The 24691-nt window shown below is 44.7% G+C and overlaps 1 protein-coding gene across 1 annotated transcript; it reads right to left on the reverse strand.

Moving 5' to 3' along the window:
• Positions 1-4982: 4982 nt before the first annotated feature.
• On the reverse strand, positions 4983-22258 carry FAM151A (family with sequence similarity 151 member A). Its single transcript, XM_020976894.2, has 6 exons — positions 21996-22258; positions 20575-20712; positions 16060-16212; positions 15069-15228; positions 9816-10040; positions 4983-5546 (listed from the first exon to the last, which is right to left on the reverse strand). Exons 1-6 carry the CDS (start codon positions 22099-22101, stop codon positions 5378-5380), a joined length of 951 nt encoding a protein of 316 aa, XP_020832553.1. The 5' UTR covers positions 22102-22258; the 3' UTR covers positions 4983-5377.
• Between the last annotated feature and the right edge of the window lie 2433 nt (positions 22259-24691).

The following is a 24691-nucleotide window of genomic DNA, read 5'->3' on the forward strand; positions in this document are numbered from 1 at the left end:
AAGATAAGAACTGAGTAGAAATTTTGACGTACAAATACAGGAGTAAAGAGAAGCATAAAAAGGTGAACATGAATGAGCAATCATAAGGGACTCAACAAAGTTAAACTGCTTACATTCTTATAAAGGGAGATGATATATGTAGCCCCTTAGAACTGTATCATAATTGGGGGTCTTAGAGGTGATCTAATCAGACAGAAGGTCTGGAATTGATCTTGTTATATTTTAATGATCTTAAAAGAAGAAGAATAGAAAAAAAGAGGAAGGGGAATACACTAGGTACAGTGGAAGGGAGAGGAAGAATGGGGAAAATTATCTCACACAAATGGGAAGCACAAATATATGTTTATATGACAAGGAAGAAGGAGTGGGTGAATGGGCATACCAGGAACTGTGCTAAAAACTGAAAATACATAAGCATAAAGAAACTCCCTGCCCTCAAGGAGCTTACCTGTAAAGAGGGAAGATAACATGTAAAAGGGAGCTAAAAAGTGTAGGGTTTGGGGGTGATGGGAGAAGAAGATATCTGGTGAGGGAACACAGTAGAGAAAGTACTGTGGAGATGAGTCAGCAGTATAACCTGCAAAGGATGAAGAGGTTCTAGCAGGAATCAACCAAGCAGTGGGTGAGGCCTCAGAGGTGGTGGCTGCTCCCAATGTGAGAAGTAAGCCAGGGGTAGAGAGATCTTCCTGGGTGAAAAATGTTTCTACTGTATGGTAGAAAAAGTCCTGTGGTAGATGAAATAGCAGTGCAGCCTAAAGAAGGAAACAGGAGGGGAAAGAGTTAAGGAAAGGGGGCAGAAAGAAGAGAAGGTATATTAAGGAAGAGATTAGTTAGAAGCAAAACAAGTTCTTAAGTACTGAGAAGGAAAAGTACAAGAGAATAAGGAGGGAAACAAACAATTAATAAACAACTGTGAATGTGCATAGTGTGGACTCACCCACAAAATGGAAGAGAATAACAGAATGGCTTAGAAACTAGACTCTAGCAATGCGTCTTTTTATACTAGAAATAGAAAAATACACGAGTGAAAATAAGGGGCTGAAGCAGAATCTATTACACTTCAGCTAAAGTAAAACAAACAAACAAACAGGGGTAGAAGTAATGATCTCAGACAAAGCAACAACAAAAATACACTTAATTAAAAGAAATAAACAGAGAAATTACATTTTGCTGAAAAGTGCTTTAGACAATGATTGCAATTAATTAATTGTAATAATGCAATACCAAACATATATACACCCAATGGCATAACATCTAAATTCTTAAAGGAAAAAATTAGTTACAGGAAGAAATAAACCACAAAAGTGAAGGAATCTTGATTTACCCCTCACACCTGGATAAATCTAACCAAAAATAAGCAAAAGATAAATGAAGGATCTGAATGGAATTTTATGAAAATTAGATACGATAGACTTCTGGGAATACTGAATGGAAATATTGAGGTATAGAATATTGAATTGGATAGAAATTAAATCTATCCTCAGCTATGCATGACACCTTCACAAAAAATTGACCATATACTAAGGCATAGAAACCTCACTAACAAATTCAGAAAAGCAGAAGTACCAAATATATCTTTTACCGTAATGCAATAAAATTAGGTTGAATAAAAGGCCTGTGAAGCAAAGATTTAAAATTAATTGGAAGTTTAATAACTCAATCCTAAAGAATGAGTGGGTCAAGGGATAAATTATGGAAATAATCAATAATTTCATTAAAGATAATGACAACATTGAGAAAGCATACCAAAATTTTTCCAATCGACCAAAGTAATGCTTAGGAGAAAAATACACACACACACACACACACACACACACACACACACACACACACATGCACACACACAGACACTTGAGTGAATTGAAAAAGAAAAGAAGGAAGGAAGGAAGGAAAGAAGGAAGGAAGGAAGGAAGAACAGTAGATAAATTGGGTATGCAACTAAAAAAAACTTGAAAATAAAATTTTAAAAACTCAATTAAACACCAAAATAGAAATTCTGAAAATCAAAGAAGAGATTAACAAAATTGAAGGCACCTTCCTCCTCCTCCCACCCCCGCTAATTAGTAAACAAAACTGAGAGATTTCTTTTTGGAAAAAACTCAATAAAATAGTTAAGTCACGAGTTAGCTTGATTTTACAAAGAAAGTATAAAACAAAATTTCCAGTATCCAAAAAGAAAAAGGTGGATTCATAACTTACAGAAAAAATTTGTTAGAAGCAATTTTACTAACTACATGCCAATAAAACTAATCATCTAAATGAAATGGGTGAATATTTACACAAATATAAATTGCCCAGGTTAACAGAATAAGAAGTAGAATACTTAAATAACCCTATCTTAGAAAAAGAAATTGAACAAATCATAAATGAAGACTTAAAGAAAAAAAAACCAGGACCAGATGAATTTACAAGCGAATGCTACCAAATATTTAAAGGACAATTCATTCAGATACTACATAAATGATGGAAAAATAGGTAAAGAATGGGTCCTACCAAATTCTTTTTATGACACAAGTATCATCTTGATACCTAAATCAAGGAGAATCAAAACAGAAAGAAAACTATAGACCAATTTCCCTAATGAATATTGATGCATAAATTTAAATAATATATTAGCAAAGAGACTACAATAACATGTTACAAAGATCATACACTCTGAGAAGGCTGGATTTATGCTAGGAATGCAGGGCTGTTAGATATTAGGAAAAAACCTATAGGGGCAGCTAGGTGGCACAGTGGATAGAGCTCTGTCTTTGGAGTCAGGAGTACGTGAGTTCAAATCCAGTCTCAGACACATGTCACTTACTAGCTGTGTGACCCTGGGCAAGTCACTTAACCCTGATTGCCTTACAAAAAGCAAAAAAAAACCCCACAAAAAACGTATAAATATATTTGACTATGTTAATAATAAAAACAATAAAAATCATGCAATTCTATCAAGAGATATAGAAAAGGCTTTTGACAAGATACAACACTTATTCCTGTTTAAAAACAAAACAAAAAAACAGAAAGCATAAAAATAAATGATGCTTTCCATAAAATAGTAAGTAGTCTGTATCTAAAACCAAAAGTCAATATTATCCATAATGGGGATAGAAGCCTTTCCAATAAGATCACAGGCAAAGCATAGACGTCCTTTATCAATATTATTGTTCAGTATGGGTCTAACTATAATAATAAGACAAAAGCAAAGAAATTGAAGGAATAAGCATAGGCAAAGAGAGTGCACAGAATGATCACTTTTTTGCATGTGATATGATAGTTTTCTTAGAGAACTCCAGAGGGTCAATTGGAAAACTATGTCAAACAATTAACAACTTCCACAAAGTTGCAGAATAGCAAATAAACCCACAGAAATCATCAGCATTTCCATAAATTACCCACAAAATCCAGCAGGAAAAGATAGAAAGAGAAATAACATTTAAATAAGTACAGATGGAACAAGCATTTGGAGTCTACTGCTGAGACACATACAAGAACCATATGAATGTAATTACCAAACACTGTTTATACAAATAAAGACAGACCTAAATAAGTGGAGAAATATTAATTGCTTATGGGCAGCTGAGCCAACATAATAAAAGCATTAATACTACCTAAATTAATTTACTTACTGAGTGCTATGCCAGTCAAATTACTAAAAGATTACTTTCTAGAATTATAAAAAAAAATTCATCTGGAGGAACAAAAGGTCAATAGTATCAAGGAAATTAATGAAAAAAAGTGGGAAGGTAGATGACTCTGTATGGGGTTTTCTTGGCAAAGATGCTTTGTTATTCCTACTCCAGTGGATTAGGCAAACAGAGGTTAAGTGACTTGCCCAGGGTCACACAGCTAGTGAGTGTCTGAAGTCCAATTTGAACTCAGATCTTCCTGACTCCAGGCCCAGAGCTCATCACACTGAGCCACCTAGAGACTGAGCATTACCACACCTCAAACTATGTTTTTTTCTTTTGTAAAATATATTTTTATCTGTTTCATTAAATATTCCCAATTACATTAAATATTTTTAAACATCATTTTAATTTTTTTTGTTCCAAATTCTCTCCTTTCTCCTGCCACTTTAGCTGTCTTAATAACAAAAGAAATAAAATTAATATGATAACATCAAGAGGTGCAGAAAAAGCTTTTGACAAGATACAACATGTACTCCTATTTAAAAAACAAAACAAAAATATAAGAATAAATGGTACTTCACCTAGAATGATAAGTAGTCTCTATTTAAAACTAAGAGTCAACATTATCTGTAATGACAATAGGAGAGAGGGTAAACAATGTGATGTCAAACATATATATGAAGTCATACAAAACATATTTCCATGGTAGCCATGTTGTAAAACACACACACACACACACACACACATACACACAAAACAAGAAAAGTAGAAAAATTTTTTAAAAGTATTTTTTCAATCTGCATCCAGAGTTCACCAATTCTCTTTCCATACCCCAAATAGTTCAAAGAAAAAGGGCAAGGACTCATATGTACAAAAAATATTTGTAAGAGCTCCTTTTGTGGTGGCAGAGACTCAGTAACTGAGGGGATGCCCATCAGTTGTGGAATGGCTGAACAAATTATAAAGTACTATTGAACATAAATCTGAAGACTCAAGAATAATTGTGTTCGGGGGCAGTGAGGCAGCGCAGTAGATAGAGCACTGGCCCTGGAGTCAGGAGGACCTGAGCTCAAATCCAGCCTCAGACATGTAACATTCACCAGCTGTGTGACTCTGGCCAAATCACTTAACCCCAATTGCCTCACCAAAAAACCAAACAAACAACAAAAAAAAGAATAGTTGTGTCAAATATTTGGAATTTTGTAAAAGGATTAAACTGTCTCTCCTTAGTTCTGAAGGGTGGAATCCTAGTTCTACCTGGGAGCAAAGAGGTGGGGGGGGTGGAGCGCAGTTTTTAGAGAGTCAATATTAGGATTTCTGTAAGGAATAATGTCCTAATAATCAATGACATCAAGAACAGTCTAATAAATCAGTCAAAAAAGGATTTATTAAGTGCCTACTGTGTACCAGGCATTGTGCTAAGTGCTGTGGCTACAAAGAAAGGCAAAAAATAATTCCTGCCCTCAAGGAGCTTACATTTTAATGGGGAGACCAGAAGTCAATGCTGAAGTAGATACAAGATACATATAAAGGATATGGAATGATTAGATAACAGAGACTCTGGAGAAGTGATTCTTATGTTGGGATGGACCAGACTTCATACCCACTGAGGTCTCTTCTAGCTCTGAAACTCTGTGATGCCTCCTGATTTTCCTGGGAGATGGTGGAGAATCCCCCCTACTTTGTGATGGGTTGACAAGTGATTCCAGGGCCCCAGGGCCCACTCTTCTCCAGCCCTCAGACCTTTGCCTTTTGTGAGGTCAGCCCCTGGATGAGCCAGACCTCTTTTGGGCAAGCTGCTTGAACTGAGACAGGATGGGCTCAAAAAGGTCATAGTAGATTTGGTGTATGGCACTGTTTTTCCGTATGTAAAGAAGGTCGTCCACAGTCACGGGGTCCGAGGCACTCTGCCACAGGGTCAGGCTATACCTGGAGCCAGGAGAGATCTACATCAACCACAGAGTCCTCTCACTCAGAAGCCCACACCAAAGGAACCTGGCTCCTGGCTGTGGAGTGCTGAAGTGGACAGCTCACATTTCTGTCCTCAGCTGGTGCTCCTGGAGGAGGAAGTACAATTATCCCCATTTTACAGATGAGGAAACTTAACCTTGGAGAGAGGAGGTGGCTTGCCCATAGGACACATAGCCAGCAAATGGCAGAGCCAGGTTTTCTACCTGGAAGTAAATGCAGAACTCCTTCCACTATATATACCTTAGGTGCCTCCCTGTGCTTCCCCAGCTGGGCTCATCTATTCCACCTGCCTAGTGATTACTCACAAAGTAACAGAGGTAGAGATGAGAGAATACATCTTTCCCTTCTTTGGTGGGAGGCTATGGATGTGGAGTACTGCATATATTATCAGACTCATTAATGTGTTAGTTTTACTTGGAGTTCTCTCTCTTCCTCTCCTTTTCTTTTTCTTCTCGTTTACAAGAGAGGGCTTGCTAGGTGGGGAGGAAAAGGGATATATTCAGAAATTAAGGTGATATAGAGACAGAAAGTATCAAGTAAACATTTTTAAAGAACTATGGAGGCTCAGATGGAGAGATCCCCATAAGTTGGGAGCAGGGCAAGAAGTGGGAAAGACTTCACTGAGGGAATACATGGCACTTGAGCCAGGCTTAAGATGGATGGAATTTGGCAGTAACTGTAATAGTTCACATTTATAAAGCATGTATAGCTTACTAAGTGTTTCCTCACAACCACTGTGTGTGGTAAGGAGTGCCACATTCGACAGATGAGGAGACTGAGTCCCAAAGATGGGAGTAACTTAGCCAAGGTCACAGCTAGAAAGTTGGCAGAGCAGAGATTAGAAGCCAACTGTCTTGAGGCCGAGCCCCGGGTGCCTTCTAAACAGATCTTGATGCAATAGCTGAAGATTTCCTGGTGTGTTCAATTCTCAGTGACCAGCCCCAGTACAGAGAGGACTTTGAATTCATGGTGAGAAGAGCTGTGTCTGAATCCTATCTCCACCACAGCTGGGTAACCATGGGCAGGTCTCTCTACTTTTCTGAATTTCAGTTTCCACCTCCATGAAATGGGGGCAATAGTGCCTAGTCCGCCAGTCTCACAGACAAGCATGGCTTGTTTGGGAAAAATTCTGTGCAAACAAAAGGAATTATGGATCCCCAAAGCTATAGGCGCCTCTCTCCTGCTCTCTCTGTCTTGAAGGGTCAGATAGAACAAGAGTCCCCACATCGGCCTGTATTGTTGGAGTTGACTCTTGGTTCTGGTAAGGGAGCAGGACTCATATATAGTAGGAAGACAATAGGCCCTAACTCTGGCCAAGGGGATTTAGGGCAGAGAAGGGGAAAGCTGGGGATGGTCCAGAGAAGGACAATCAGAATGGCCCAGGGTCTGGGGATGTTTAAGGTGGAGAAGAAAAGACTCCAGAGGATATGATGTCAGCCATCAAACATTTTTAGATTTATTTGCTTGCCCTTGGAGGGCAGACATAGGAGCAATGAATGAAAGTTGAAAAAAAGCTAATTCTATCTCAAAGCAAAGAAAGCCTCCCGATGAATGGAGCTATCCAAAAGTGGAATGGATGGCCTTAGGAGGTCTTTGGCTTCCCCATCACTGAGAGTCTTCAAGCACAGGCCAGATGACCACATGTTGAGGATCCTAGCGCTAGACCTAGCAAGGACCGCAGAGGCCATCTGGGCCACCCCCAAGCTGTAGGCTCGAATCTCACCTTAGAAACTCCCTAGCATTTTAATCTGGACAAGTTATTTAACCTCTCTCAGCCTCAGTTTCCACATCTATAAAATGGGCATAGTCATGGCCCCTACTTCACAAGGTTGTTGTGAAGATCAAATGAGACAGGTTTGTAATGAGCTGTGCAAACCTTAAAGTACTCTAAAAATTCTAGTTATTATGATTATTGATGCATTCATTTATTTATTGCTGTTGTAGAGGGAATTATTTTCCAAGCATGGGTAGGCAATTCTATAATGGACTAGGCAATTAGACTCTGAGGTCATTTGGGATTAGATTGGGTATGAGTGAGTATAGAGCCAAAGGTGGAAAAATTAATCCTGAGTGGCAGGAAACTGAGAGTTGGCCAATGATGTATGGTGCCTCCTATGTATTCTACAGCGGAAAGAACATGGTATTGGAGTCTGAAGAACTGGGTTTAAATCCTGCCCCTGACATGTACAACCTGTGTGACCTTGGACACTTCTCTGGGCCTCTATTTCCCCATCTGTAAAATAAGGAGGTTGGACTAGGTCCCTTCCAGCTCTAAATCTCTGATGCTATGATCCTCCTCCAGAGCCCTGACAAATTCACTCTCTCTGTAGCCTCACAAATCTTTTTTCTAACCACATGTCAAATACCCCAGGGGCAGATTGCAGCACCACAGGTTGCTAAGCCAAAGTGTGCTTACCTTGTGTGGAGGCCTATCTCTGACAGTGGAGGTGGGGGAGGAAGCAGAGCTGGGAGGGTCTCCAAAAAAAAAGACCCATGAAGAGTTAGGTAGATGGTACCAACCATTTTACTGATGGGGAAACTGACTTATAAGCAACCTAAATGACTTGCCCAAGTTACACAGCCAGTCATACAGTGGTATAACTGAGCCTTTGGGCCCCCTTCCAATTCAATCCAACTCCATCCAATGTGTTGTGCCCTAGGCTCTCTACCTTACCCCAGTGGTTATGGGGTCAATGTGATGTACTGGAGAGTATGCGGGTCTTGGAATCAGGAGAGACCTGGATTTGAGTCCCAGCTTCAATATTTATTAGCTATGTGACAATAGGTGAATGGCTCTGAGCCTCAGTTTCTTCATGAGTGAAATAGGGATAATAATGCCTGTAATACCTCCAAGGGTTGTTGTGATGATCAAATGAGACATTTGTAAAATAATTTTTTTTAAGGCAATTGGGGTTAAGTGACTTACCCAGGGTCACACAGCTAGTAAGTGTCAAGTGTTTGGTCTAAGACCAGATTTGAACTCAGGTCCTTCTGACTTCAGGGCCAGCACTCTATCCACTGCACCATCTAGCTGCCCCTTGTAAAATAATTTTCAAGCTTACAAATGACATCATGGGGTGATGTCTTAATTCTCACATGAATTGGATTTAAGTGAGGCAGAGCTGCACAAAGCCGTGAGCCTCACTCTCTCTTCCAAAGTCATCAAAGTTCAATGGCAGGACAAAAGTCAAGATGACAGGATGGTCCAGGATGCAGTGGATGAATATTTCTTAAGGTACTTTATAAATTCTAGCCACAGCAGCAGCAGGAGCTGAAGATCTAACCATATCACTCCTCTATTCCATAAACCTCACTGGCTCCCTATTGCCTCCAGGATCAAATGTAAATTCCTCCATTTTGCTTTTAACTGTGAGCTCTTTGAGAGCCTTTCTTTCTATCTCCATCTTAGCATGGTGCCTGGCACACAGTAGGCACCTTAGAAATGCTGGTTGACTGACTGCTTAAAGTCTTTCACAACTTGGCTCCAATGTTTCATCTTCATTGTATTGTTAAAATCACCACCACTACCACCCCCCCACCATTACCATCATCATCACCAGCAGCATCATCTTCATCACTCCCCTCAGTCAGCATCAGCAGCAGCAGCATCAGCAGCAGCAGCATCTTCATCACCCCCACCACCATCATCATCACCACCACCACCACCATCATCATCATCCAGAGTTAAGACTCGAACCCAGGCTCACGCCAGCTCTCTAGCCACTACCCCGTGCTGCCTCTCAGGATGCCAACTGTGGGACTGCCAGCCAAGCGCCTTGTTAGAGATGATTTTTCCAAAGGCCCGAGGGAGAAAGGGACACAGAGCCATCCTGGCTGCCTTTCCATGAATCAAGAGAAGTAGACACTCATAGAAACGTTTCCTGTCAGGGCGGTTTTCTAGGGAGTCCAGAGGATGTGGCCATGCACCCTCAGGCTTACCTGGATCTGTCATTCATCTTGCAAACATCTTGAGGTGCCATCCACCTCTGACAGCTTAACTACACACTGCCCCTACTGGCCAGCAGTGGTAGTGCCATGCAGCCCTGCTGTGGCCAGGTCTGCTGCATCACCTGCCACACAGAGTTGACAGTGAGAGTGACCAGCAGTTCTGCTCTCTGCCCATGTCCCCAGTGCTTCGTACGGTACCTAGTACACAGTAGGCACTTAATGCATGTTTATGGATTAACTAATCGATCTTTGTGCTGCTAGAGGGCATCCACCTCTCACCTGTCAGACTGACTCAGGAGCCAGCTAAAATGGGACCAGGCAGCTCTCGCCATGACGGCCCGCACCGGGAAGGTCACTTTCTGTGGCAGGGCCTCCACCAGACTGTGCATCTTCTCAATCATGTCCTGGGTATAGGTACTGTTGGGAGTGAAGGAGGAGTAGAGAGTGGTCCAGCCCACAGACAGGGTGGCATCAGGGTACTTTTCTTGGACCAGGGACAGAAACCTAGGAAGAGAAGCAGACAACACTTGAAACTTGGGCCAGACTTTTACTTTCTCTGAGCCTCGGCTCCTTCTTTGTTATAATAATTCTCTCAGTCTTCACCTTTTTCCACCTCTCTGCAATGTCCTGCCACATTCTTCAGCAGGAGCATCACACTCCCTATGTGTCCCTTCACCAACCTGCTGGCAATCCCATCAAGACCTGTGGGTTCGCAATGGTAGAATACTGGACTTGGAATCAGGAAGTCCTGAGTTCAAATCATGCTTTGGTTACTTACTGACTGTGAGACCATGAGAAAGTCACTCAGCTACACTCAGAGTCAGTTTTCTCAACTGTACAATGGGGACAATAATAGAATCTTCCTCCCAGGGTTGTAGTGAGGATCCCATGAGCTACTGTGTGTAAAGTTCTCTGCAAACTTTAAATTGCTATGTCCGTTTTAGTTGGTGTTATTCTCACTTTTATTAAAATATTCCCAAGCTAACATGTCCAACCCTCATCTCTCTTCTGAGATAAAGTCCTGCATTACCAACTAACTGCTGTCCAGAGAGTAATATAAATAATATATATTCTTCACTTTCATATCCCAATTCAACAATAATAGTTAGCATATGTATAATACTTTAAGGTTTGCAGAATGCTTTATAAATATCATTTAATTTAATCCTCACAACATCCCCATTTTACAGTTGAGGAAACTGAGGCAGAGGTTAAGTGACTTACCCAGGACCACAGAGATAGCAAGTGTCTGAGGGGGGATTTAAACTCAGGTCTTTCTGACTCCAAGCACAACCAGGTGCCTCAGCTTGGCCAACAGATACTACTCCCAACTTCCTTCTTTCTTCTGAGAGCATCACTATCCTTCTGTTTATTCAGGCTAGCCACTTCTAAGTCATCTTCAACCCTTCACTCTCCCTTACCTATTGTACAGTAAGAAGGAAGAAAGGAAGAAGGATGTCAGGAAGGAAAGAAGGAAGTTAGGGAGGAAGGAAAAAAGAAAGGAAGGAAGGATATTAGGAAGAAAGGAAGAAAAGAAAGAAGGAAAAAGAACAAAGCAAATCAGAAAGGAAGGAAAAAAGAGAAGAATGGAGGAAAAAAGAAAGGAAGAAAGGATGTTAGGAAGAAAGGAAGGGAGGAAGAAAAGAAGGAAGGAAAGAGGAAAAGAATGAAGAAATTCAGAAAGGAAGGAAAAAAGGGAGGAAGCAAGGAAGAAAAAAGGAAGTAGGGGAATTAGAAAGGAAGGAAGTTAGAGAAGGGAGAAAGGAAGGAAGGAGGTTAAGGAAGGAAGCATTTATTAAGCATCTGCTATGTTCCAGGCACTGTGCCACAAAGCACCTCTATACCCAGTTGACGTCCTATTCATTTCATCTACATGACATCCTTTGCATCCATGCCCTCCTCTCTCCTACTAAGGTCACCTCCCTGGTGGAGGCCCTCATCTCCTTCTCACCTGGATTATTGCAAAAGCCCCTAACTGAGAGCCCTGCACTCACAGTGTCTCCCCTTCTACTCCATTTTCAAATTCTCTAAAACCTGAGTCTGGCTGCATCACTCTCCCATTCCAGAAGCTCCAGTGACTCTCTGTTGCCTCTGGGGTCAAGTCCAAATCCCTGTCTGACATTTCAAGCCCTTCACAATCTGGTGTTCTCCTCTGTGCCTTCTGTAACCCAGCTAATCTAGCCTACGTGTCCTTCTGCATATGGGGCATTTATCTCCTGCTTTCTCTGTTTTTAAACCAGTGAGGATGTCCCTCCTTCACCTCCCATTCCTGATCTGCTCTCCTTCATCTTTTCCTCTGGAAAACCTTGAGCCCCTTCAAACCTCAGGACAAGTGCTACCTCTTATGTGAGGTCATTCCTGATACCCCCCCCTCCAGCTGTGGATATTTCCCCTACCCCCATTAATTCTGTATTTACTTTTGTAATATTTACATCCCAAAGAGGGTCTCCTTTCCCACAAGGACCCCTGGTTCTGGACTAGAGACAAGGCCAGATTCAATCCTGGGCAAGTCTGACCCTTAGAGGATGGGGGAGAGGAAGGGCATCTTTTTGCCCTTTAATGCATGAAATGTTCTTTTCCTCCCAGCAGCCTTCTTGCTCTGGCAGATCCCTCTGCCCCTGTGGCCCCTTCCTGTGAATGGTCATTTCCTTTTGGAACCTCCAGATGAAAACTCTCAAGCCATTTGTGACACGCAGCTCCTCTCTGGGCCCTGCTTCTGACTTTCTGGACTTTTTTCTTCCACTGTGACCCCCTTCCCCTGGTCACCCACCCCTATTTCTCAGCTTCCTTTTATGTGCTGTTTCCCCCAGTAGAATGTAAGCTTCTTGAGGGCAGGGATAGCGTTTCTTTTTGCTTCTGTTTGTATCTCTATCTTAGCACGGTGCCGGGCACATAGTAGGTGTTTAATAAATGTTTGTTGACTATCTAACTCCATTTACAACTTGGCCCCGATGTATAGTTTCATCCTCACAATATATTGCCCTCCTTTCTCCACTCTACTGTAGTCTAGCTAAACTGGTCTTTCTCTTCCTCACGCTTGATGTTCCACCTCCCATCTCAGTTGTCCTTTCCACTCTCTACCTCCATGCTTGATCCTCCCATCTGCTCAACCATCCAGTTCTCCCTTTCCTGATCCCTCCAAATGCTAGTTTCCTCCCTCCCTGACTACCACTGATTCAATTACCTTGTATTTCTTTCCTAGTTATCCTATATCTATTTATTCTGAGTGCAATTGTATATGAACACATCAGTCAATAAATGTTTATGCAACACTCTATATGTCTTGATTGAGTAGAAGCTCCATGAGAGGAGGGATTTTTTTCGCCCTTTTTTGTATTGTATTCTAGTGTTTGACACATAGTAGCTGCTTGTGGACTGTTCTCAGCACCTAGGACAATGCCTGGCCCATAGCAACAGAGAGCTTGTTGGTTGATAGAGTGATTTTGATTGTGTTTACAAAACTCCAAAATAATGTATTTTACCAGACCTTGTTAGGGGTATTCCATCCCTGGTCAAGAGTCCATCACTCTTATATCTTAAATTATAATTCAGAGATCAAAATCTCATCATCTTCAGATACCATCTTCTTAACTAATCCTTCACTTCACAAATCTGCCTTTTCTGAAGCTCTTGCCTTAGGTCTTCTGATTTTTGACCATCACCTTTAGCTTTCCACCATCTGTTGCTATGCTCAGGCGAGTCACTGAAATGTCTTCAGATGCCCACCCCCCCACCTCTAGCATACATTCTCTGGGACCCTGCTGGACCTCTCTTGGTTGTCTGGTTGACAGTCACTGATAGGCTCTCCTCCTTTGATCTCTCCCCTGATTGATTTTGGGAATCCACCCCATCCTTCCTTAGAGCGTGAGAGGCTGGTGCTCCCTTCTTAGAGGGTCCAGCTGTCCTTCCAGTCCTTCCATAAAGAGCCCCAGATGTATTCATCAGCTTCAATGTTTCTGGTGTTTTTTTCCTTCTCTGACCTCCGGACATTAGTAGAGATAGCCTTTTCCCTTTTCAGGTCCTTTTCTTCTTTTCTTTGCATAGAATCAGATCCTTCCTAAAATGTCTTTCCTTTACCTAGAAGTCCTTCCTCCACTTTTTTCAAGGAGCGTTTCATTCTCCCTGAGAACATAAGAAAATCGAATGACGCCCCTGAAGCCTCTTTACCTTATTTTCCAGGAACGAACTCAAACTGCACTTTGCAAATAGATAGCAATTACTTGGCTATGGCAGGTCTGGGCACGTGGTAGGCACCCAGTAAAGATTTGTGGATGGAATGCTGAGGAAGCAGAGTGGTCATTGCCCCAACCTTCCTCTGTTGGCCTTAGAAATTTGGTTAGTGAGGAAACCAGTAGCTTGTCAGGGTGGAAAAAATAATGTCCTCCAGTCCTCATTGGACAGGTAAGGAAACTGAGGCACAGGGAGAGTTATGTGACTTTTGTAAGGTCATACAACCATCAGAGGTAGAATTTGAACCCAGATTTTCTGACTTCAGAACCAGTGTTTTTTTTCACTATATTTACTTTGACAGAAAGTAAGCTCTTTGAAGGCAAGAAATATTTGATTTTTATCTTTGGGCACCTAGCACAGTGTCTAGCACACAGCAGGGACTAAATAAATAAATGTCTATTGAATTAAATTTGATTCATGGGAGTTTATGGGTTTGGAAGGAGCTTTTATTTGGATTCAGGGGGTCTGGGTTCAAATCTTGTCACTGCTGCTTCCTATCTATATGACACATGACCTTGGGCTGGTTGTTTAGCCCTTCTGGGCCTCAGTTTCCTGCTATGTAAAATAGAGGGGGGGGAAGGAGATGGCATCAAAGGTCTCTGCCAGCCTTAAATCCCTAAATTCTATGATTATATGATCACTCAGTCTTGTATCTGATATCAAGAAACAAGCAATTGCTCTGACCCATTTTTTTCCCCAGCTCACATTACCTTGTATTTCCTTGTCTACCTCTATCTCACGTCTCTCATTCCCCATCCCTTCCCACAGAGAATATAAGCTCTTTGAGGGAAGAGAAGGCTTCAATTCTGTCTTCATATTCACTGTGCCTTACATACAGTAGGTACTTAATAAGTGCTTATTGAATTGAACTAGAGTCTCCTTCAAACTCGGTCTGTACCTCTGAGAGAGAAATAGATGGATGGATGGATGGATGGATGGATACGTGGATAGACAGATAAAGATAGACAGACAGAACATTTATTGACCACTCACAACATGGCAGGGACTGTGTTAAGCACTAGAAATGCAAATCCAAAAAAAATAAATAAAACCAGTCCCTATGCTCAGGCAATTGCATTCTAAAGACAGAAGACACCACACAAAAGGGAACTGGGGGAGGTTACTCACCAAGGAAGGCCGAGCGAGCACCTGAATTCCTGTGTGCTCATTCAGCCCCCTGAGCCTTCCCTGAGTACCTGTGCCAGTGGGCTGATGGTCTAGAGTTGGGGGAGGGGAAGGGAAGGAGAGAGGTCCAGCCAAGACTCCCGATGCATTCAGAGAAGAGAGGAACCACTGACTCACTGCGTAGCATTGACAGCAGCTGGGATGGGCACGTTGGGGCCATCCAGGATGTCGGCATTGATCCACACAGGCCTCTGGACCCTCCCGTCCTCTGTCTGCTTCCTCAAGAGATCCAGAGAAGGGCCAACTGCTTGGATGCTCTTGAAATCCAGTTTGATGCCTGGCAAAGAACACAGAGAAGGTCTGGAAGGGCTCGGGAGGGTTGAGAATTTGAAATGCTCCATTCTGGAGAGTAAAGTAGTGAAGAGAAAACTGGACTGGGAATCCGAGGACCTGAGGTCAAATCCCTTCCCTGGCATTGTGTAAGGCCATGGGCAGGTTACTCTTTAAGCCTCGGTCTCCTTGTTTGTAAAGTGTATATAACTGTACTTGTAGTAACTACCTCATTGCACTATGGTGAAGACATAATGAGATAATATAAATGAAGTGTTTCATACACCTTAAAGTACTATGTTAACATAGATCTGCCGTTCTATGTTCTATATTCTCAGGCCCCACCCAACTCTGACATAGAGGAGGCCAGACAGTAAGGCTTGATTATAAGGAGTCCATTGTCAGTAGGATGCCAATAACTCCTTGTACTAGTACTATGCTTTATGGCTTACAAATAACTTTCACCAGATTCTCTCATTTGCAGGTGTTGTCTCCATCTTAAAGATGAAAGAATAGAGGCTTATACAGAAATTTAAGGATAGAACCAGAAACAAAATGTTATGTTGTGGAAAAGCAGCAGCTTCCTTTTTCTCTCTTGTGGCCATGGACAAGTCCCCTAATATCTCTGGACCCCACTTTTCCTCAGCTGCAGACTTCTAAAAGTCTTCTACAGTCTTATGAAGCACTCGGGATTCCGGCCTCTCCAGCCAAGCTCTTTCCAGTAGACCGCGTGGGGATGATATCAGAGCATTCAAAACTCCAGGGACAATCAATCAATCAGCAGGTATGAAGTGCCTCCTATGTGCCAGGCACTGGGTTAAGAGGCCAGGGCCCTTACCTTTTATGGATCTGGTCAATACAGCTTCCAGCCAATGTTCCAAGGTGTTGTCACTGTAGATGGCAGGGGGGTGGGCCATGATCGGGACGCCCGTCTCATTCTCTGTGTTCAGTCCTTCCACATTGACATCCGCTTCCAATACCATGACATCGCCTAGGTCCCAAGGGGGAAGAAGAGTAGCAAAGAGGGGCATAGCTCCCTGCCCCCATTTGACAATCCCCCCAACCCTGAATACCTTTGCTGATCAGGGAGGACTGCTGAAATGGGGGCTAGACGGCTGGCCCTATACCTGGGCAGGATGTGGGATTTAAGAGGTTCGGTTGCTCCCACAAATATCTTCTGGGTTCCATCTACTCCTCCTAACCAGTCTGAATTTCTTATACAACATAGAGCCAAGATCCCCTGAGAGGCAATGTGATGTATGGGGCAGTGGGCTAGACTTGTAGTCAGAAAGACCCGGATTCAAATCCCTCTTCTGACCTTTTCTAGCTTTGTGACTCCAGGCAAGTCACTTCATAGTGAACATACAGAGAGGTTTAAGGTTTACAAAGCACTTTCACATATATCACCTCATTTGATCCTCACATCTTCCCAAGAGGGTAGGTTCTGCTATTATCCATACTTTCTCACAAAAATTTCTCTGGGCCTCAGTTTCCCCCTCTGTAAGATGAGGAGGTTGGGTTAGATGGCCACCAACAGCCCTTTGCGCAGCTAGGTGGTTAAGTAGATAGCATGACCCACCAGGAGTCAAGACCTGAGTTCAAATCTGGCCTCACTTACTAGCTGCATGACCTTGGATAAGTTACGTATCCCTGTTTCCTCAGTTTACTCATCTGTCAAATGAGCTGCAGAAGGAAATAGCAAACCAAGTCTTTGCCAAGAAAACCACAAACAGGGTCATGAAGAGTAGGACAAGGGCGGCTAGGTGGCACAGTGGATAGAGCACCGGCCTTGAAGTCGGGAGGACCTGAGTTCAAATCTGGCCTCAGACCAAACACTTGACACTTAGTAGCTGTGTGACCCTAGGCAAGTCACTTAACCCCAAATTGCCTAAAAAAAAAATTTTAAAAAAAAGAAGAGCAGAACACAACTGAATAAGAAAAAACCCTACAAAGACGCCTCCCTCTCTGATGACTTGGCTTTTGTGGTTCAAGGATCCCGCCTGCCCTAAAGAAACTCTATGCGCCATTTAATTTAATTTACAAATTTTTGGAAGGAGCAGGCTTCCTGAGTGCAAGACACTAAGGTTACAATGACAAAAGGGAAAAATTGTCTGGGCCCCCAGGGAGCTTCCACTCTTCTAGGGGACACAGTGTGCACACAGAAAAGTTAACTCAGGGCATTTGGAAGAGGGAAAGAAGCCTCGAACAGCTGGGGAAAGGCTTCCTGCAAGATGCAGCACCCAAACCTAGCCTCAAAGGGGACTAAAGATTCTGAGAGGTACAGTTGAAAAGGGAGCATCTTCCAGGCATGGTGGCATAGCCCACACAGTGGCGCAGAGGTGGGGAGGGGAATACCTCATGAACTACCATAGGAAAGGGATTTGGAAGGAATGAGAGAGGCTTCCCTACCCCCAAACCCCCAACTGACTCTCATATACTGACAAGCCCCCATGAAGGAGATGGCATGATATAGTGAAAAAAAAAATGCTGAACTTGGTTCATATCCCAGTTCTGACACTTAGATATAAGACCATGGATAAATCACCTCTCCTTTTTGACCTCAGTTTTCTCTTCTATAAAATGGGCATAAAAATAACTGTCCTCTATACCTCACAGGGTTGTTACAAAGGAGTCTGGTAGATGCCAGGGTGAGCTTGCATTTTGGTTGGCCGTATATGGATGCGAAATGCCAGGAATGTGCTTAGGAGGCTAGCTGAGACAATGCCCTTTGGCCCCTGGGCTTAGTGTCTTCTCTCTGCCTTTCCCCAGCCACTCTTCTACATGGGAGAGAAGAATTTTTTTTGGAATTAAGAAACCAGAGGCCTGTGAAACCCCAGGACCCCACCTGGCTATGCTGAGTGAGTGGCAACTTGCCTGGGTGTAGGTATAACTAAGCCTTCAGCGATTAAAATGGGGACGTGTATCCACCCTGAGACTTCCCCATTCCCCAGCCCCTGCCCCTGCTCCAGCTACATTCCGCCCCCAGTTCTCTCCTGGCATCAGGGAAGTCTCCAGAATAGCCTGAGCCATGGAGGCACAAAGTCCCTTCATCTAGTGGTACAAGTAAAGGAGGAAGTGAGAGATGGGAAGGTGAGGAGGGGAATCTTAAATCCTTCTTTGTCACAAGTATAGCTGGAGGCCTAGCACCGAGAACAAAAGAGATTGGAGAACCACTGGACTAGATCGAGGTCATTCCCAGGAGATCCAAGCCCTGCAACCTGGACATTCAGGCCAAAGGGAAGATGAAGCCTGCGGGCATTAGCTACAAAGAAGGAAAGATCCTGCTTCGTGTCTGCTGATGTCTGTACCCCGGCTAGCGAATCTCTGGTCGTCTATCCAAGACTCTGGAAAGGAACAAGGCAGTCACTCCTCATAGGAAAAACACTGAGAAGGGGCCTTTCCTAGGACAAGCTGGTGCTGGTCCCAGGGCTGAGGCAACCACGGATGTTTTTCTCAAAGACTTATAGGTCTTAAAGGAGGATAAGTGTATATGAGGAGAAAAGGATTTATAAAAGTCTCTGGCTTTGAACTAAGGGTGCATACAGTCTTGTTCAACTCTTTGGGGCCTCATTTGGGGTTTTCTTGACAGAGATACTGAAGCAGTTTGCCCTTTCCTTTTTCCAGATGAAGTGACTGAGACAAATAGGGTGAAGTGACTTGCCCAGGGTCATACAGCTGGTGTCTGAGGCTGGTCATCCTGACTCCAGGCAGGTGCTCTATCCACTGTGCCACTTAGCTGCCCCGAATATAGTTTACTCTTCTTGCAAGGAAAGAAGACTTTAACTGAGGCCAGAAGCTGGGAGCAGACAGAAGTGTCTCATAGCTGGGAGCAGCCAGGAGAGTGTGTGCGTCTAGGCTGGCCAGCAGACCAGTGTCTAGTGGACACCATGCACCCAGCATAGACTCAGCTTGGAGCAGGAGACCTGGCATTGTGGGTAAGCCAAGAAGACCTGGGTTCCAGCTCTGCCTCTGATTTGTTGGCTGGGTGACACTAGGGAAGTTATTTAACCTCACACCTAACCCCAGCCTGGAGAAGACTCAGGGGGAAAGTAATAAGACTTTGGAAGTGAAAGAGAGATTTCAGCTTGGCCCACAGATCAGGACAAGAAGCAAAGGGTGGAAGTACAGACAGGCAAATTTAGGTTTATTTAAGAAAAAACCTCATAACAGTTGGAGCCTTTGGTACAGGGTATGGGCCTCAGGAGGGGGTGGGCTCCTCTACCCTGGAGGGGCTCAGCAGCTGGTGGACCATCCTTTGTCTGATAACATAAAGGGAATCCTTGGCTCAGTCCAGGTTAGGTCAGCTGGCCCCTGAGGTCCCCTCTGCCTTTGGGGTTCAACCCTTCTGTGAAAATCTCTCCCCCACCCACTAGGAGTTCTTATCTCTATTGCCTTCCTTGGAGAAATGATAAGATGTTTCCATGTTATCATCAAAGGCCCAGAGTCCAAACCCTAGCTTTTCCCCTGAGGCCCGCAGAGAAATGACTTTCCCAAGATCACAGAACACATCAGTAGATGGGCTAAGATGAGAGGCTGGCCTCCTGACTCCCAGGCTAGGGGGCTGGTCACCAGTCCTCCCAGTATCTTCTCTATGGCCCTGGATTTGCCTATTCACGCTTGTCTACAAGCCTTTCTTAGGAAAGACGACCTTTCTCAGCACCCCCTTGTCATCAGGAGATAAGATCACTGCAGTTAAGCCAGAGTTCAGTATCAATCTAGTGAGGTCTTATGACCTCAGTGAGAAGCTTTCTCCCCTCCTTATCACTCAGGGTGGGGTCATCCCTCCTATTTATTGGGAGAGAATTCCCCCGTCCTAGGAAAAACAACCCACTCCACCTGACCTCCAGGATATTCTGTGTTCTAACACAACGTTCTGAGGTCCCCCCAACCTCAAACCTTCTCTGTTCTGAATACCGTCCCCTCCCACACCCCTGGCATTCTCTGTTCTAAGGCGTCCCACCCCCACTATATTTCTGACATTTTGTCTTCTAATTTTCCTCCTGATATTCTGTGTTCTCAGGCCCCTCCCAGCTCTGACATTCCCCATTCTGAGGATTCTTCCAGCTCTGATGTTCTATTATACAGGATTCTAAATGCATGAAGCCAGAGTCTTTCTTGAGACTTGGTAGGAAGAGAGAAGAATCAGAAAATAGGATCTTGAACCAGGCTAGGAGAGAAAACACTGGCTGGGGGTTTTCCAGGGGAAGGAAGGAAGAATATCCTTGAGCCCCTTAACTCTGTTCCCCTAGTTTGGTGTCCTGGGATTGACTGAAGGGGTATCCCTCCACTAAGGTCCAACCCATCTCCCCCTCCCCTCTCATTCCCCTAAGGGGTGGGGAACTGCAGGCCTCACTGCTCAGGGCTGTCTCCATCTCACTCCGGAAGTTGGCGGCATGGTACCAGGTGACAAGCAGGCCGTCCTTGTGGCTGATATGCCCAGTGCTGAGGAGGTAGTCCATCATGTCACCATCTGGGCGACAGCTCTCACAACCTGGGAATGGGTGAATCATTTGTTCTTAGTCAAGGGAATGGATCAGAAGCCGTCGTGGTGATCCTAAGAGGAAGGGGCACTGACCTGGCTTCTGACCAGGACACCTTTCTTGGCTTTGCCATGAAGTCACTCTTACTTTGGGCAGTTCTCTTCTCAGTCATTGCTGGGATGGAAGAATCTTGGGGACAGGGACCCAAAGCTATATAAACTTTTACTGGGGACAAGGAAATGAAGTGAATCAAACTTTTGCCAGGAGAAAAACTTGGGAAGGGCAAGAGGAGAGCTAAGTGTAAGTAGTCAGTTTCCCATCATTACAGGTCTTCAAGAGGGGAGGGCTCCCCTCGCTGGAGGTTGGATGACACTTGTCAAGGATTCAGTACAGGGAGTTCCTCCTGGTCATGGATTGAACTTGATGGTGTCTGGAGTCCCTTCCAACTCCAAAATTCTGGGGTTCCTTGGAAAAAAATCTTGGGAAAGGGAGGGAAGAGGCAGAGCCGATCAGATCCTTCCAAGGGGGAGAGGGTCTTAGAAGGATATCTAAGCCAGGGAGAACCTTGCAGAGTATTGAGAATGGGGGAGGAGTATGGCCAAGATAATCAGAGCTCCTCTTGGGCAGAATCCTGGAGAGGGAGAAGGCAGGAGGCTGAGCTAATTAGAGCTTGACTGATTTTAATTTGGGAGATTGCAGGGGGGAGGATAGTGGGGAAAGTCAAGGCAGGGAGCCGAGGCAATTGGAGCCTTGCTGGGGAGGAATGGGGGGAGGCATCCTGGGAAGGGGGAGGTGGAGGAATAGTGACAGCCAAAAGCTCTGCTGGCAAGAATGTTGGGGAGGAGATGAAAAGGGTCCGTGTGCCAATCAGGACTTTTGCTGGGAGAGAATCCAGAGCCCCAAACCGGGATTTTGACACCTGGAGAGAGCAGCCCAAACTTCACTGGGATCAAAGGCATTGAAGGAGCCCTCGGCTGGAGTGGGACATGGCTCTGAGGGCCGCAGGGAGGTGGCTGCAGTGGGACTAGTGCTGGAAGGGAGAGACTGGGAGGAGCCCCGCCTTCTCACCCACCCCAAGAACGGCCAGTACTTTTGCTTCCTTCTTATATGACACCCTTAAGGCAAAGCTTGGGCACTCACCCTTAACCTTGGGGAACATCGTGGGAAGGAAGGAGGACACCTGAGCCAGGCTAAGTGGGGTGAAGGGTGGGGGAGCCTTGGGGAGAGGAAAAGAAAGGCTCTGGGCCAATCACAATGCTTTTGGCAGGAAGAGCCCCTGGCCTGCACCTCCTACCTGGCTGGGAGCTGCGGCCCTGGGTCAGACTGACTGCAAGGACTACGGCAACCACTAAAACCACCCCCATGCCTCCTGCGACTGCCCAGGCCTTCCTCGGAGCCATGGCGCCCCCTCCTCCAGCCGGCTGGGCCAAGGTCCTTCTCTGGCAGACAGTGTCGTCCCTTCTGGCTGGGGCGTGGATGGATGGGAATCCAGAGGCTCAGTCGTGGCTTCTGGAAGAAGGAGAAAGCTCCACAGATCAGCCTAGAGCATTATATGAAGGAGGCCCCTCCTTCTGCCCTCCTTCTTCCCAGCCCCTTAACCTTTGGGTCAAGCAGAAAATCCAGACTCCCCACCCTTTGCCCTTCCCTGGCCAGGACTGTCCTTTGACCCACAGTGTACCGGACTACCAGGAGGAGAAAAGCAGCTGCACAGGCTCACCTGCCCTTTAGCTGGGCAGCTTGGTGGGCAGAGAAAGGGGCTGGAGGACTTTGAAACCCAGAGCAGACAAGGGGGAAAGGGGGCTGGCAGCTGTACAAATGTCACCCAGGCCTTTAAATGCGGCAGTGTTGGACAGCAGCCAAGAGAGCTCTGGCCTTGGAGATGATTAGATCTAGAGGTTGAGGGGCACTGGGACCCCAAAATCATGACACACGGGTCCTGTCCAAGAGAATTCGACCCAAGCCCCTAGGGAATTATGCCACAACTTAGGAAAAACTTTTCCAGGATTTACATCTCAAATTTAAATTTGTCCTGGTATAAAAAACCAACGTTAGAGATTATTTCTATATACTTGCAAATTCTCAGCAAGACAAAACCCAAACAAGCTTTTTGGCAAGTTTGCACATGAAAACAATAACCAACAATAGCCAAATTATTTTAGCGGTAACCAAATTATAAAAAATTGCTTGACATAATTCCGATGCCAAACAATTAGCTCAGTTTCCTCCCACACTTCTGGGGGAACATGGGGAGGTCTGGTGCACAGAGGGAAAAGGGAGATGGGAAGCTTAACTCGAGAAGATTGGCTCCTCAAATTCACCATCAGGTCCCTTCCCAACAAAGGGGCAGGGCAAGAGGAGAGCATAAGGAGGGAGTATTCAAACAGATCCTCAAATAGACAGGGGAGGGGGTATGTCTGGAGACATCCCTTAGTTTTCCCTTCAATGACCATGACCAGACAGGTGGAGGGCAGGGGAGGGCCAGAGTTATTGGTTAAAACAGAGAACTTAGGGCAGCTAGGTGGTGCAGTGGATAGAGTACCAGCCCTGGAGTCAGGAGGACCTGAGTTCAAATCTGGTCTCTGACCAGAGACTTGACATTTTAGTAGCTGTGTGACCCTGGGCAAGTCATTTAACCCCAATTGCCTCACAAAACCCCCTCCCAAAAAACAAAACAAAAAAACCCAGAGAATTGTAGCCATCATAAAGTGGGTAACCTTACCTTTGGCTTCGATTTTTGCCCAGGGCTTGGAGAGAGAGGTGGGGAAAGTGGGAGTGCTACCTAGCCCCAGACTCCCCTGTCATTCCCGGTCTTGAGAAGACTGGAGGATGGGGTACTGGGGAACAACTCCACCACTTTTCCAACCTCGGGGACAATCCTTCCTCCAATGTCCCTCCTGGTCACATCTAGGGCATGGCCCCAGAGGCATTGGTCATGGGGGCTCTCTCTAGGGGGGCTGCCCTGGAGGGGTGTTCCTTGGATCAGTGGGCCTCCTCGTGGCCCTCACTGCCTGATGGGCTTCCTCTGAGGGGGCACCCTGGAGGGGCACTCCTTGGACCAGTGACCCTCCTAGTGGCATCAAAAGCAGGTTTTCCTACTGCAGGAGTTGCTAGGAACACCCTTGGGTCTTTTCCTGGCCATGACAACAGCCAAGAATTGAGCATGTTCTCTGTCTCTAACCCTTTCCCTTCTTTTTATTTCCCCTGCTGCTACTAAGTCTCTGTTGTTAAAAACTTCAAAGGCCATCTCCAGTAATTGGGCCTGAAGTGTTTGGGCCAATTTCTGCAGTTTCCCTCTAATATCTGGGGCAGACTGATTAACGAAATACATGCTAAGGATTGTTACCCCTTCTACAGAGTCAAGATCTAAATTCATATGCTTTTTGATAGCTTCTACTATACTGTCTTAGAAAAGGGTAGGGTTTTCCTTTTCTCTCTGAGTAATTTCCTTAATTTTTTGAAAATTTACTTGCTTTTGAAATGTAGTTCTTAGGCCTTCTAGCTGGCAAATTACCATGTAGTGTCTCTTTCCCCTCTCCTCACTCTTCTGGTAATCCCATCCTGGGTCAGCAGTGGGAACAGTAGCTGTTCCTGGGGGGCATTTTGTGGGGTCATTGCTAGCCAAATGGTCCCCAAAGTTTTGGGCCTGTTCCCAGATTCTCCTTTTTTCTTCAGTGGTACAACAGGTGGAGAAGAAGATATGCAAATCACCCCAAGAAAGCTTGAACTGTAGTTCCTAAAGCCCTCAGTAAACTTAGTAGGATCTTCTGAGGGTCGCTCCAGTTTCTCTTTGACCTGAATGAGGTCTGAAATGGAGAACAGAACATACACCCTAATTGTTCCATTAGGTAAGAGAAGGAACTTTCCCTAGGGGACGAAGCCCTGAAGGCACTGTGGGCACTGGGGCTAGAGAAGAAGGGAGATAGGAAGTCTCACTTCTTGTGAATGAGGGACTGGGGAATGCTGGCCAAACTGGACTGGACTGCAAAGCCA

Source organism: Phascolarctos cinereus, unplaced genomic scaffold (genome assembly GCF_003287225.1).
Source record: "Phascolarctos cinereus isolate Bilbo 61053 unplaced genomic scaffold, phaCin_HiC Scaffold_5;HRSCAF=322, whole genome shotgun sequence".
NCBI classification, from domain to species: domain Eukaryota; kingdom Metazoa; phylum Chordata; class Mammalia; order Diprotodontia; family Phascolarctidae; genus Phascolarctos; species Phascolarctos cinereus.

Coding starts and splice junctions, on each gene's coding strand:
- FAM151A (XM_020976894.2), bottom strand. CDS start 22,101: ATGGCTCCGAGGAAGGCCTGGGCAGTCGCAGGAGGCATGGGGGTGGTT. Junction 20,713..21,995: donor GGGCCGCAGCTCCCAGCCAG/GTAGGAGGTGCA, acceptor ACCCATTCCCAG/GTTGTGAGAGCTGTCGCCCA. Junction 10,041..15,068: donor GCTGCTGTCAATGCTACGCA/GTGAGTCAGTGG, acceptor TTCTCTTCCTAG/GTTTCTGTCCCTGGTCCAAG.